General features: G+C 41.1%; 1 protein-coding gene across 1 annotated transcript in view; it reads right to left on the reverse strand.

Annotated features, from left to right (window-relative positions):
- The window catches only part of TRPM3 (transient receptor potential cation channel, subfamily M, member 3), an 805,178-nt gene that overhangs the window by 98,367 nt on the left and 690,443 nt on the right, over positions 1 to 16,368 (reverse strand). The window contains 1 exon segment of the mRNA XM_006834915.1: positions 12,344 to 12,472. Within this exon segment, the coding sequence (XP_006834978.1) occupies positions 12,344 to 12,472 (129 nt within the window).

Genomic DNA, 16,368 nt, shown 5'->3' on the forward strand with positions numbered 1-16,368 from the left:
AGTGAGGTTGGCCCAGGATCGGGCAGTGTTTTGTTCTGCTGTGCATAAGGTCACTATGAGTCTGTACCGACTTGATGGCACCTAACAACAATAACAATCTAGGAGGACTTCTTCATCCCTTCCTTTCATATATTACATACTCTACATCAACAAGTTCTACCACCTCTATGGCTAAATATAGCTGAATCCAACCACTTTTTTTTTTTTTTTTAACCACCTCCAATGCTAGTGTCCTATTCCAAACCTATTTCGTTGTACAGATATTTCCTAGAAATTCTAAGTGGTATCTCTGCCTCCATTCTTGCCCACCTGTCATCAGTCCATTATCTGAGCATCACACAGAATGATCCAAAACCTAAGGCATGATCTGCATGGTGGCTATATGGTTGTGTGCATAAGTAAAAACTCATCTAACTGTATCCTTATGTACCCTTATTCATTTTGATACAGGTAAATTATGCCTCCGTTAAAACAAAGAGAGACTAGAGAGACATAACAGTAACAAAACTAAATTATGGTTGTTGTTAGGTGCCATTGAGACAGTACAGACTCAGAGACCCTAAACACAATGGAATGAAACATTGTCCGGTCCTATGCCAACCTTATCATTGTTGCTACATTTTAGCTCATGGCTACTGCCACTGTGCCAATCCATTTTGTTGGGGGTCTTCCTCTGGTTCACTGACCCTCTGCTTTGCCAAACATGATACCCTTCTCCAGGGACTGGTAGCTCTTGATACTATGTCTAAAGTATGAGACAAAGTCTGGCCATCCTGGCTTCCCAGAAGCATTCTGGCTGTACTTCTCCCAACATAGATAGGTTTGTCCTTTGGTAGTCCATGCTACTTACAATATTCTCCTCCAACACCTTAACTCAAATGCATCATGCATATGAGGTTATTGAAAATACCATGGCTTGGGTCAGGTGTACCTTAGTTCTCAAACTGACATCTTTGCTCTTCAACACTTTAAAGTAGTCTTGTGCAGTAGATTTGCCTAATGCAAGACATCATTTGATTTCTTGATTGCTACTTTCATGAGTGTTGATGGTTGAGCAGAGCAAAATGAAGTCTTTCACAACTTCAGTCTTTTCTCCATTTATATGGCTGTTTATTGGTTCAGTGGTGAGGATTTTTGTTTTCTTTACATTGAGGTGCTACCCATACTGAAGGCTGTGGACTTTGATTTTCATCAGTAAGTATTTGAAGCAGATTACAATAGTTGAATGCATATGATGGCTTTCATTATAAACAGACCACCACTTGTCTGTCAGTTTGTCATACTGTGGTGGCTTGTATATTGCTGTGATTTTGAAAGCTATGCCACCATTGTTTAAATACCATCAGGGTCACCCAGGTGAGCTTCCAGACTAAGAGATGAGGAAGAAGGAGGGATATACTACTTTCAAATATTTAGTCACTGAAAACCTTATGAATAACAGTGGAACACTGTCAGATAGCACCAGAATATTGAATACTGAAACATGATGAAGAGTACCAGAATATTGTCAGATATAGAGCCAGAAAATGAGCGCCTTAGGCTAGAAGGCACTCAAAATGTGACTGAGGAAGAGCAGGCTCCTCAAAGTAGAGATGACCACGGTGACGTGAATGGAGTAAAGCTTTCGGGATCGTCATTTGCTGATGAGACATAATTCAAAATGAGGAGAAACAGCTGAAGACACCCATTAAAAATCAGAACATAGAAAGTACGAAGTATGAACCTAGGAAAGTTAGAAATTTTCAGAAATAAAATGGAATGCATAAACATTGATATCCTAGGCATTAGTGAGCTGAAATGGATTGGTATTGGCTATTTTGGCTGTGACAAGCACATGGTTTGCTATGCTGGGAATGACAAATGGAAGAGGAATGGCATCACATTCATCATCAAAAATACAATTTCAAGATCTATCTTGAAGTACCATGCTGTCTGTGATAGGATAACATCCATATGCTTACAAGAAAGATCAGTTAATAAAACAATTATTCAAATCTATGCACCAATTATTAAAGCCAAGGATGATGAAACTAAAGAATTTTACCAACTTCTTCAGTATGAAACTGATCAAACATGCAATTAAGATGTATTGATAATTACTGATGCTTGGAATGCAAAGGTTGGAAACAAAGAAGAAGAATCAGTCATTGGAAAATATGACCTTGGTAATAAATATGATGCTGGAGATCACTTGAATTTTGCAAGACCTATGACTCCTTCATTGTAAATACCTTTCTTAAGCAACATAAAAGATGACTGTACACACGGACCTCAACAGATGTAATACACAGCCAAAACAAGGCCAAAGTCAGACTGTGGAACAGACCATCAATTACTCATACACAAGTTCAGGCAGAAGCTGAAAAAAATTAAAACAAGTCCACAACAGTCAAAATGTGACCTTGAACATATCCCACTTGAATTTATAGATCATCTCAAGAACAGATTTGATGAATTAGACACTAATGCCTGAAGACCAAAAGATTTGTGTGATGACATCAAGAACATCATACAGGAAGAAAGCAAAAGGTCATTAAGAAGACAAGAAAGAAGGAAAAGACCAAAATGGATTTCCAAAGAGACTCTGAAACTTGCTCCCCAGTATAGAGATGCTAAAGAAAATGGAAGAAATGAGAAGTTTAAAGAGCTGAATAGAAAATTTCAAAGGGCAGCTCAAGAAGACAAAGTCAAATATAATAAACTGTGCAAAGACCTGGAGTTAGAAAACTAAAAGGAAACAACACACTCAGCATTTCTTAAGCAGAGGGAACTGAAGAAAAATTCAAACCTTGACTGGCAATATTGAAGGATTTTATGGGCAAAATATTGAATGATGCAGAAAGCATCAAAAGGTGGAAGGACTACATAAAGCCACTGTATTAAAAAGAAATGGTCTATTTTCAAATTTCAAGAGATAGCATATGATCAAGAGCCAATGATCCAGAAGAAGAAGTCCAAGGTGCATTGAAGGAATATGCAAAGAACAAGGCACTAGGAATTGATGGGATACAAATTGAAATCTTTCAACAAACTGATGTGGTAATGGAGGCACTCACTCATCTTGCCAAAAAATTTGGAAGACAGCTACCTGGACAACTGACTGGAAGAGATCTATGTTTGTGCCAATTCTAAAGAGAAGCAACCCAATGGAATGCTGAAATCAATGGACAATATCATTAATATAACACAGAAGTAAAAGTTTCTAAAGATAATTAAAAAGTGTTTACACAGTATTGTGACAGGGAACATCCAGAGGTTTAAGCTGGATTCAGACCAGGACATGGAACTAGGGATATCATTGCTGAAGTCAGAAGCATCTTGGCAGAAAGGCGAGAATACCAGAAAGATATTTATTTGTGCTTTATTGACAATGCAAAGACTTTCAATTGTGTGCATTATGGCAAGCTATGGAAAACATTGTGGAGAATGAATGTTCCTGAACACTTAATTGTGCTCATGAGGAACCTGTACATAGATCAAGGGGCAGTTGTTCAAACAAGAAAACACTGAAAGGTGTATGCCTGAGTTGTATTATTTTACCATACTTATTCAATGTGTCGGAACTGACTCTACGGCACATAACCACCATCACCACCATTCATTGTGTATGCTGATCAAATATTTTGAGAAGCTGGGTTACATTAAGTAAAACATGGCATCAGGGTTGGAGCAAGATTCATTAACAACCTTTGAAATGCAGATGATACAATCTTGCTTGCTGAAAGTGAAGGACTTAAAATACTGATGAAAATCAAAGACCACAGCTTTCTGTATGGGTTACACCTCAATGTAAAGAAAACAAAAACCCTCACCACTAAACCAGTAAATAACATCAGGACAAATGGAGAAAATATTGACGTTGTCAAAGACTTCATAGAAGTAGCAGTCAAGAAATCAAACGACATAGTGCATTAGGCAAATCTGCTGCACAAGACCTCTTTAGTGTTCAAGAGCAAAGATGTCAGTTTGAGGACTAAGGTGCATCTGACCCAAGCCATGATACTTTCAATAACCTCATATGCATGTGAAAGTTAAACAGTGAATAAGGAAGCCCGTAGAAGAATTGATGCATTTGAGTTATGGTGTTAGATGACAGTATTAAAAGTACTAGACCACCAAATGCACAAACCAATCTGTGCTGGAAGAAGTACAGTCAGAATGTTCCTTAGAAGTCAGGATGGCCAGACTTCGTCTCTCATACTTCAGGCATATTATCAGGAGGCACCAGTCTTTGGAGACAGAGATCATGCTTGGTAAAGTGGAAGGTTAGGGAAAGACAGGAACGTCTCCAATGAGATGGACTTGCACTTTGGCAGCAGCAGAAGGCTCAAGTGTAGCAATGATTGTGAGGTTGGTACGGGACTGAACAGTGTTTCGTTCTGTTGTACATAAGCTTGCAATGAGTTAGCATCAACTGGGCATCACTTAACAACAACAAAATGTTAAACACTAAAAAATCCTTATCATGGCCTCATCTGATAGCCCATCATATTGTATCTCTTTCACCTCTACAGTTCTAGTGACTGCTCTTAAGCATAGGTCCATTCTATGCTCAGGACACTTGACACTTGGTGTTTTCTCTTCCACAGTTTTGCATAGCTGACCTCAAGGTCTTTGCTCAAATTTCTCCTTTTTAGGAAGGCCTTGACCACTGTAGCTTTGGTGGTGGTGACAGTGGTATGCCATGGAGTTGGTTCTGGTTTATAGCAACCCTGTATAGGGTTTCCAAGGCTATAAATCTTCACGGGAGCAGAAAGCCTCATTTGGTAGTTTTGAACTTCTGACCTTGAGGTTAGCAGCCCATCTAGTAACTACTATGCTACCAGAGCTCCTTAGTTATTCCCTGATACATTTTTAGGCGTCCTGGTGTGGCGCTGTGGGTTAATGCGCTAGACTGCAAAGTCAGCTTGAACTGCAAGGTTGGTGGTTCAAGCTCACCAGTCACTCCTTGGAAACCCTCTAGAGGGTCGCTATGGGTTGGAACTGACTCGACGGCATTTAACAATGACAACAATACATTTTTGAAGACTATCACTATCTGATATTATCTTCTAAATGCCTGTATACGTGTGTCTATGTATCTAGCTATCCATTATGTATTATCTATCTGTCTATCACCTCTCTTCACCAGACTATAAATTCTGAGGTCATACTCTTTGCCCCCAGGGTCTGGGACATAACAGACACTCAGTATTTGTCAACTGACTGGTTACTGCATAGACATCTCAAAGCCATGCTCCAGTTCCTCTCATATCCTTCTGGCTGGGTAGGATCTGAGTTACCTTAAATCTAGAGGAACCATTTAGCCATGACATGTGGATTCTATGAAAGGAACAGTAAAGGGTCACCCCTTACTCTCCCTCACAGCCAGGGGAACTGAGGATCCCAGTTTAATCAAACTGTGCACCAACACCATTTTAATAAATCACTTGAGTTTATCCCTGAGATCTCGATCTCTTTAAGGCATGGCCCACGTTCTCCACTCAGGATCTCCCATGGGAGAAGACAGAAGAAAAGTCAGGGGAAGGTCAAAACTGTGGCTGTGTATTTGAATGCCTGATCACACTTTAGTGGGTTGTCCAAAGCACAAAGGAAGGAAGGCCTTAAAAAATGAGGACTTAGACTTAGAAGGCTGACTGAGCAAGATTCCTAGAGCCACTTGGTAGCCCTGTTCATCCTTTGTGGAACCTCCTCCTTTAATCCTAGCCCAGGGTTTCTTAACAGGAGCTAGCATTCGAATCCCCTGAGGGCTAGGGAAATGGCTGCTTCAATAAGTCTGTGGGACCCCAGAATGTGCATGTCTCACAAGGCCTCAAGGGATACGGATGATCACTTTTTGAGAATCACTCTTCTAACCATCATAATCCATCACAAATTCCTACAGCTGATATTGTACTGACGGCTTCTCCCTCACTGGCTACAGTTTCTCTAAGGAAACTGTAGTGGGGAGATGGAGAGAAGAGGACAATGCTTTAGAGGTTTTGCAACCAGTTGCCTAATATGCCTACAAGGAAGCATAATGAATGGCAGGGACTTATATAACTTTTTCAAATGTGAGAATATTTTTGTGCAACAGCAACATTAAAAAAAAAAAGCAAGGAAGGAGTATAAAAGCAGCTGCGGATAAACAGGAGTGAAAAGCCCCCACTCTCTGTCTCCCTCACCTCCAGTGTCACTTCTTAGGCATGTCTCCTACAATCTGGGGACGCTAAGGGGAGTTTGGAGTATATTATAAGTTGTCGTTGAGTAGGTTCTGACTCATAACAACACCTTGTGTGTCAGAGTAGAACAGTGATCCATAGGATTTTCAATGACGGGGTCTTTTGGAAGTAGATTGACAAGTCTTTCTTCCAAGGCACCTGTTGGTGGACTTGAACCTTCAATCTTCCCATGTGCAGCTGAGCATGTCAACTGTTTTCACCACACAGGGGAATGGACAGAGCAGTGAACATTGTTGAGATGCATCAGTTGTATTTAGACCTAGCTCTCTTTTCTTTCTCAGGAGTCGTGTTGTGGTGCTATAGGATAAGCACTGGACCATAAGGTCAGTTTGAACCACAAGGTTGATGGATCAAACTCACCAGCCACTCCTTGGAAACCCTATACAGAGTTGCTATGAGTCAGAACCGACTTCATGGCACTTAACAACAACAACTCCGTCTTTCTAGCTGTGGGATACAGGGAGATGACTTAAGCCCTCTTTGAGTCTTAGTTCCCATGCCTGTAAAATGGAACGTAATAACAGCCATGCCATTTACCTCACAGAGTTGTGGGAAGGAGGATCAAAATGAAATCATGTCTCCTGAAGCACGTTATAAACAGTGACATGCTATTAAGGGATTATCTTTGTCTGTTAGGGTGATTACCTGCACAAGAATGTGGTGTTAGGAATGGGCGGACAGCATGGGAAACCACAAAGCCTGCCTTCTGTATCCCTCAGAACGTACAGAATCTCACAAACATTTCCATAATTCCTGGATCTTGCATCTGAGTTCTTTGTAAGGAGGCACCAACGCCCTGAGAGCTGTGGGAGGCTCACTCACTCCCTTGGTGTCCAGCATTTCTGTCAGGGGTTCAGGGGAAAAGGTACAGGATGTGATGGGATTATCCCTCCATTGAAGCAAAAGTCAGACATAAAGGTACCTCATTCCTCACAGCTTTACTCCAAAGGAAGCAAGGACTCTTGGGCTGACCCCTTCCTAACCCCAGTCTCCAGTGTCCTACCCTCTGGGCTACTACATGCTACCTCAGAAGAAAGAAATATCTGGGACTAAAACTCCTGGCAGTGCGTTTGGGCTGGCAAACTCCACCAGAACAATCTGTGGAGTACAGACTGCTCCCTGTCTTCTTCTAGTCTAGTCCCTGGAGAGATTCCAGTCTCGCTGCTTAAGTGTTGCCCTTTTCTGCTGTTTATCAGGGGGACAGAATATGCATTTGGGCGTGAAGTCTCAAGCAGTATCAAGCCTCGCTCTCCATTTCTCACAAAGACCAGAGCAAATTCATCACTGTTTTTCAGTTTACAAATGGGAAATCCATTTTAATGGCCAAGAAGTAGAAGGGCTTTTGAATTACAAAATAAAAGCTTAGAATAGCTGGAGCAAAGCAAGACATTCTTTTTTCTTTTATTTTTTAATCTAATCCCTTACAAAATAGGAAGTCTTGGTGTGGTGCTGCAGGATAATGCACAGGATTGCCAAGTCTGTTTAAAATGTAAGGTCGGTGGTTCAAACCCACCAGCTGCTCCTTAGAACCTTAGACAGGGTCACTATGAGTTGGAACCAACTCGATGGCAATTAACAACAACAACAATATATCACCTCCTAAGCTTTCAGGATGGGAGTTGGGGGATGTTAGTTAAGATTTAAATATATTCTAAGTAGTTTAAATACCTAAGTGAAGGATATTATACACAGGTAAGCCCTAACATTTGCTGGTTTGAATCCACCCTGAGACACCACAGAAGAAAGGCCTGGCTGTTTGTCTTCATAAACCTTACCATCAAGAAGACCTAATGGAGTCTGTTCTGCTCTGTAACAGTGGATCACCATGAGCTGGAATCAACTCAACCACAGTACATTCCTGAGCAGAAACTCAAGAGCCTCCTTCATTAATGAAGGTGATGGTGAGCTTATGAATTGTTTTTGTTGTTATTGTTAAGTGCCATCAAGTAGGTTCCAACTCATCGGGACCCAATATAAGGTTTCTGAGGAGTAGTTGGTATCCTTGAGCCACCCATGTTGCAGTTCAAACCAACTTTGCCACCTAGCACATCAGCCTGTTGTGCCATACCAGGACTCCTATGGATTGGTAGAAAGTCTTTATGGAATCCCATACATTTTCCCAACCACCCTAGTACAGTGGCTAGGACTGTTTTGGAGTCCATGAAGAAGCAGTGGACTTGACAGGGAGTCTTAACAATTTTTCTAGAAAAAGGCCTCTCCCAATGAGTATACCCCAAACCCACTGCCATCAAGTTGATTCTGACTCAGAGACTCTGCAGGAAAGACTACAACTTCTCCATAGGGTTTCTGAGACTATAAATCTACCAAAGCAGACAGCCCCATCTGTTTCCTTCAGAGTGGCTGGTGGGTTTAAACCACTGATCTTTTGATTAGTAGCCCAACGCTTAACCCACTTAACCACAAAGTCTCCTTCCACTAACTACAGTTTTTGTGAAAATGCCTAAGAATCATCACTGTCTCACAGCCCTGCCTTTTTTCTCCTGGAATGTTTGTGGAGAGCTTTGAGCAGGATTGCAGAGCCCTCTTGTGGACTTTTGCTCAATCACATTAATTTTCTTTTTTCCAGTTGCCATTGAGTCAATTCTGACTCAGGGCAAGCCATTTGTTTCAGAGTAGAAGGTGCTCCGCAAGGTTTCCTGCTGAAGGTAGCTAATCTTCCTCCAGAGGTGACTCTGGGTGTGTTCTATTCTACACTGTTGGTCAGCACCATGGCATCACCCAGTGTGTCCACATTTGTTGTAGTGACTCTGAGTTTGATGGATCCCTGAGGTGAGCTTTGACTTCAAATAAGTCCCATGGAGATGGCATCAAGGTGCCTTTTAGACAATGTGAGTGAGTGGAGAGGGGGAGAAGAGAGAAACCCACAGCCTCAACCTGGAAGACAAGAAGTGTGCTCAATTCAATTTCGTGACCCCCAAGTTGCTGGAGGAATTAAGACACACATGGCCATCAAGCTGATCGTGACTCAGGCTGTAAATCTTTAAGGGAGCAGAAAGCCTCCTCTTTCTCCCATGGAGTGGCTGGTGGGTTTGTGGTTAGTAGTTCAGTGCTTATCTGACTGTGCCACCAGGGATGCAATAACTGGTGGAGTAGCTGATGCTACAAACAAGAGAAAGAATCAAATGAATGAGAGGTAGTCTCCTACTAGTACCTATCAGTTGCCATGGAGTCAGCTCCGGCTCATGCCACCCCCATGTGTGTCAGAGTAGAACTGGGCCCCATGGTATTTTCAATAGCTCATTTTCCAGAATTAGCCTGGCAGATCTTTACTCCAAGGCTCCTTTGGAGGAAGACTTGAACTTCCAGCCATTTGGTTAGCAGCTGGGTTTAAAAGCTGTTTGCTACACTCAAGGACTGCTTTCGTTTCTCGAGAGCTGCTGAATTGTAGGTATTGGTGGACTGAGCCCAAAGAGACCTGTGACAGGGAAGGTGCCGTAATGGAAATTAATAGTGGAAATGTTGTAAACGTCATGCTTATAGGGGCAAGGAAAGAGAACCATAAAGATCCTCAGAGACAATGCTGGAACTCAAACCGGAAGTCAATGGGAGTGTTTCCGGGTGGGGTAGGACGATGCTACTGAAAAAGAGACTAGATTCTCAGTACTTCAGGAGTGACAGCCCACAAGCATCATCCTGTGCAGCTTCGCCAGGTTTGTCAGCATAGGAGAGCAGCAGCTCATGGCGTCAAACTCCATGTTTCCGTGGCAGCATGACAGAAAATGGTCTCTCACTTAATTTGGATCCTGAGAGCCCTGTCTCCCCTAAAGTTATTAATTCTCATGTAGATCCCTGGATTCCTTGGAAGTTGAAAATGACCTACCCAGAGACTGTAAAATGACATAACCAATGGGGAAAACAGTTGGACACTTCCTCAAAAAGTTGGAAACAGAAATACCATATGACCCAGCAATCCCTCTCTCAAAACCCAAAAACTAAATCCACTGCCAACAAGTCATTGCTAATTGATAGTGACCCGTATCGTATTTCTGAAGCTGTAAATCTTTACTGGGGCAGAAAGTTTCATCACTCTCCTGCAGAGCAGCTGGTGAATTTGAACAGCAGACATTACATTTAGCACTCCACTGCTTATCTTATACTCCACTAGTGCAATTTGTTTATTTGATATATGTTCTAGAGAAATAAGAGACTTGCCACAAATAGTAATTTGCACACTCATATTCCCCATAACATATTTAAAAAGATGGAAACAACCTAAATGCCTACCAATAGAAGAACAGATAAACAAACTATTGTACAGACACACAGTGGAATACCATAGAAGACTGAAGAATAACAGTGAATCTGTGAAACACCTCAGAACATGGATGAACCTGGAGAACCTTATGCTGAGTGAAATAAGTTAATCACAAAGGACAAATATTGTATGAGACCACTATTGTAGCAGTCAAGTAAGGTTTGCACACTAAAAGAAACATTCTTTGATTGTTAACCACAGGTAGGGGGGAAAGGGAGAGTAAATTACTGGCTAAAGGGTAGGCACATTTAACTTTGATGAAGAATAAGGTAATATGCAGTAAGAACAAGATCAGCAAAAGAGAGAGAGAAAAAAAGAAAATGATCTACCCAAACTATTACTCTGAGGTGAACTTTGAATATTGAGAAAACTGTCTTACTAAAAGTCACTTTTGAGCTAAATAATGTTGTTGTTAAGTGCTGTCCAGTTGGTTCTGAACCATAGCGACTCTGTTGGGTTTCCGAGGAGTGGCTGGTGGGTTTGAACCTCCAACCCTGAGGTTCAAACTGACCTTGCAGTCCAGTGCCTTATTTTGCAGTGGCACACCAGGCCTCCAAGTCAAACAATGTTGTTGTTGTTGGGTGCCATCGAGTCAGTACTGACCCATAGCGACCCTATGCACAGCAGAACAAAACACTGCCCGATCCTGGGCCAACTTCACTACTGTTGCCATGTTTGAATCCATCTGCACTTGGCCAATCCATCTGTCTAGTTTAATTTGTAAAGAATGTTTGCCTTGAACACAGCACTCTTTTGTAGAATTATCTATGTACAGTTTTGACAACAGAAACTCCAAAGGCCAGACTAGAAGCTCTGTCTTTGGGGCTAGTCAGTAATTGCTTTCATTGTTCTTCTAGACAATGCTATATGGAATTCTTCATGATCACAAATCGTTGTATCAGTTCTATTCTACCGTTTCCATAGCAAATATATAATTACTAGCAATAAAATAAAAAATACAAATCTGTGAGATTTTTATATAAAATAAAAAATCTTCTTTAGAACACTTTTGACTCTCTAGTAAGAAATGAGCAGGAGTTCTGGTGTGGCATTGTACTGTAAGCACTGGACTGCTAACCACAGGTCAAAAGTTCAAAGCCACTAGCAATTTTTGGAAACCTTGTACAGGGTCGCTATGACTTGGGACAGACTTTACGGCATTTAACAAGTCAGTAATGAAGGTCGTCTGGTGGTACAGCAGTTAGGCACTTGACTATCAACTGAAAGGTCCCAGGTTTGAACTCACCAAAAGCTCTGTGGGAAAATGATGTGGCAGTCTGTTTCAGTAAAGTTTGGCAGTCTTGGAAACTCTATGGGAGGCAGTTCTACTTTGCCCTATGAGTCAAAAATAAGTCTATGGCAATAGGATTTGGGCTGTTTGTTTGTTTTTAAGCTCTAGTATCTATTCATTTGTCTGTTCTAGGTATTTCACATTCATGAGATGATTGATTTACTTCACTTAGCATCATGTTTCATGGTTTATCACATTGTGACTTATATCAGAACTTCATTTCTCTCTATGACTGGTACAATAGTCAAGCACTGGTCTACTAACTGAAAGGTGAGTGGTTGGCACTCACCAGCTGCTTCGCAGCAGAAAAACTTAGCAGTCTGCTTCTGTAAAGATTACTTCTTAGAAAGCTGTAGGGCAGTTCTACTGTGTTCTCTCAATGAGCCCAAAGCGATGCCTCAGTAACAAATTGTTTTGAGGGGGGCGGAGGGAGTTAGTCAGAAATGCCATGCTGATTTGCAAATCATATATTAAATAAACTTTAATCAATCTTTATTATTATTATTATTATAGCTGCCTTCTGTCTTCAATGTTCTCTTATATAAAAACAGTTACCTCTCTCATTTTCTCTATTCCCAAGGTGAAAATGTAGGAAATGACAATCCATTCCTGGGTAGAAGGCCAGCGTTCCATCTTGACTAACACGATGTAGTTGAAGAGCATCAGGTATCCGATGTAGGCCAGCTGTAAGGAAACACAATACAGAGCTCTGGCTGGTACGGCCTAGGAGCCTTGTCCTCACACAAGGCCACTGCACGGCGGGATAAAACAAGGTCAGTTAGGACCTGGAATTCATGACAAAATGCATTTGAAAACTCTGAACTAAAAGAAAAAATATGGATTGTAATCTTTGTACTAATGTAATATGTACTCTTTCTGGATTCTTTCCTGGCTTTCTGTTGCCCAGGCACTTTGCTTGTACCTGTGTGATTTGACACATTACTTGGTCTTGCATGCACCCAACTTTTTGTGTCTTCTCCACTAGAAAGTGAGCCTCTTCTATCAGGGGCTCCTTTGCCCATACCTGGATAATTCTGGTTCTCGAACTAGATTAGCACAGGAGATGTTTGCTGAATGAATGCCAGGTAGACTGAGTGGGAAGAAAGACATATGCCATACCTGCAAATTGGTCAAACCAACATAAAAACCATCTAGCCATTGTTTTGAATCCCAATTTTAGCCCTCTGCTGAGTTACTGACGTTTGTTTTTGTACTTAAAAGGGTTTGGCTTGCCAGTATCCTGGGAAAGTTTTATTATTTTCCATGGCACCAACCTTCCTGCCCTATCCATGGTGGAGTAGGCTCTTTTGGTTTCTGCTCCTTTGACGCAAAACAAGAGAAGACAATTTATAGTGTATAGAAATGAATGGATATGTGTGGCCTAGGGTGGATTGGATTCTAGCACCAAGAAGTGAAACCTTGATGTGAATGGCTGAATTTCTGGGTGCTTCAGGAAAACTGATCAAGTTTAGGGAAAATCAGGGACAGATTCAGGTAAATAGAGAGGAATGGTGTGTAGGAGGACTGTTGAAATTTTTACATAAGTGCCTAAGGAACCTCCCAGAGAAACTCATCCACAGGGAAAAATGGCATCTCAACAAAACCTTCTCTAGTCAAGATTTGGAGTTGAGTTAAGGCACTGCTTCTGGCTTTATGGGCCTCAGGGTTCTGTGAGGAGGAAGTTAAGAGTGAGTTTATTCAAATCTGGGATAGGACACAGTGTGGGCAGACGGTTGAGACTCAACTTGAGGTTTCTAGAGACACAGCAAGACTTTGCAGCTTAGAAAATAGGAAAGTTTCCCCCTGGATGAGAGAGCTATTTAAAGAAAGCTAGCGACCCTATGGTGCTAGAGAAATGTAGATTTCTTAACTCATACCATTTTTCCTCCTACCCTTTGTCTCTCCCTCCCCTTTTCTTAATATTAGTCAAAGATATGAGGGTAAGTCTGAAGGTATTGCTATTAAAAAACAGAATCCTTTATTTAAAAAAAAAACATAAAAATGTGAAGCTATGTTTTCTCAACAGCTCCCCCAACTAGGTCTGAGGCAGTGTGTTTCCTCCTCTCTAACCCATCCCTGAAGAGTTCTGCCCTGTGATTTATATCACATCAGAATGGCAGTTTGGGCGTCTTCAAGGGACTCGTATTGTGTTCCTTTGAAATGTTCTTTGAGTTTGGAGGACAAAAAGACATCTGAAAAGGCAAGATCCAGATTGTAGGGTAGTTAGGGTAACAGAATTCTCGCAGGGCAGCTCTTGCTACCCTTGAAGAATGAGCAGGTGCATTGTCCTAATGGGAAACAAAAATTCCTTAACACAAATTTTCTGGCCTTTTCCTCATGGATGGATTTTTCAATTTTTTTTTTAAAAAACTTCTTCCTAATAAGTTCCTGGGATTGTCCTGTGTCCTTTGAGAAAATGTATGAAGATTGTCCCTTTGGATTCACAAAGAACAGTCACCATAACCCTCTGAGCTGACTTCTATCCCTTGCATTTAACTGGCCCAGAAGTCCCCTCAAATGTCACTGTTTTGATTGGAGCTTATTTTTTTAAAGACACAGCCTTGGAAACCCTAAACGGGGTCTCTATGAGTTGGAACTAACTAACTGGTGTGCTGTTCTAGTTTGATGGCACAAAACCAAGGAATCTTTAAGAGCCCTGGCAAACTAGGGGATTATGAGCTGGTCTGCTAACAATAAGGTCAGCAGTTTGAATTTACTAGTCACTCTAGGGGACAAAGATGAGGCTTTCTGTTCCCATAAAGATTTAGAGCCTCAAAAATTCTATATAGGGTTGCTATGAGTTGGCACCAACTTCATGGCACACAACCACCACCACTATCACCACGACCACCATCAAGGGGATCCTGATGTGGTGCTGAAGGATAAGCACTAGACTGCTAAATGTGAAGTTTGTGGTTCGAACCCAGCAACAGCTCCTTGAAAACCCTATACTGGATCGCCATGAGTCAGAACTAACTCAATGGCACTTAACAACAAGGACACTCAGACAGGAATATTACTGAGAGAACTTGTCGGCAGTTATCCACTAACCACTGAGACACAGAGTTTTGTTTGTAATAAGCATGTGCATGTGTAAACTGGAACTCTAGTAGCAATTACTTGTCCTCATGTTTCCTAAGACTTAGATATATTTGCACATTCCACTGTGAGGCATACAAGTTCCTCATTTATTAAAGGATGAAATATATCAGTGCTAAATGACATATGTAATATGAAAATATGTCACATAAGAAATGCCCCCCCAACACATATACTGTGCCCTTCAACAAGCTGTGTATAGAATGTCAAGTTTTGAACAGAAATCAAGCCTGCTTTTTTATTTAAGTCAGTGCTCCCACTGACTTAAGAATTCCTATAAGAATTGGCATTCCATTTCCTTTTTTTTCCCTCCTTAGTGCACCTTGCAAATGACATGCATTTATACTTGTTTATAAGACACCATGTTTTACCTCAGCTGGGAACCCTCTCCATCTCCCCACCAATCTGCACATGTCTGCAAAGCATGCAAGTATTGATTTTGGGCTTACAAATGTAAGTTAGAAAGTAGGCACATTTGCTAATACAGAATCCATGAATATTTTGAATCTGCTAGACTGTTATTATTCCCATATTGCAGATAAGAAAACTGATCCACAAAGTGGTTAAGTAACACACAGTAGTAATAAGCACCTGACTCCGAAATTCATGCTTTTGAACTGTAAGTTGTTTTCTGTAAAGTAAAATATAAAAAAACATATTTATATGTGTTACATCTGTATAAAACATATAAATAGAAATATTTTTGCATGTTCTAGTTTGTGTGTGGAGTCCTGGTGTGGCATTATAGGATACTCACTGGACCTCAAGGCCAGTTGGAACTGCAAGGTCGGCGGTTCCTACTCACCAGCTGATCCTCAGAAACCCTACACTGGGTCACTGTGAGTCAGAACTGACTTGACACTTAACAAGAACAACAATGTGTGCATGAGAGAATTCTTTTACTTAAAAAACATTGTTGTTGTCATGTGCTGTCGAGTCAGTTCTCACTCATTATGACCCTACATACAACAGAGCAAAACACGATGTCTTGTCCTACGCCATCCTCATAATTGTTGCTGTATCTGAGCCCAGTGTTGTAGCCACTCTGAAGGTTAAGCACTAGACTGCTAAATGTGAAGTTCGTGGTTCGAACCCAGCAACAGCTCCTTGAAAACCCTATACTGGATCGCCATGAGTCAACCAATCTCCTATCTGCTGAGCCTCTGCTTTACCAAGTATGGTGTCTTTCTCCTGCGACTGTTTCCTCCTTATGGTATGTTCAAAATACATGAGACAAAGTCTTGCCATCTTCTCTTTTAAGGAGCATTCTGGCTGTACTTCTTCCAATACTGATTCATTAAACTGGAAGGCTTTTTTTTTTTTCCACTAGAATAATCTAATATTTATATTTGTATTATTTCATCCTCTTTTAAGACCATACTTTAAGGCAGTGGTTTTCAACTGGAAGTCATTTCACCCCACAAGAGACATTTGGCTACGTCTGAGGCCATTTTTGGTTGTCATATCTGGGAGTTGTTGTT

Source organism: Chrysochloris asiatica, unplaced genomic scaffold, assembly GCF_000296735.1.
Source record: "Chrysochloris asiatica unplaced genomic scaffold, ChrAsi1.0 scaffold00014, whole genome shotgun sequence".
NCBI classification, from domain to species: domain Eukaryota; kingdom Metazoa; phylum Chordata; class Mammalia; order Afrosoricida; family Chrysochloridae; genus Chrysochloris; species Chrysochloris asiatica.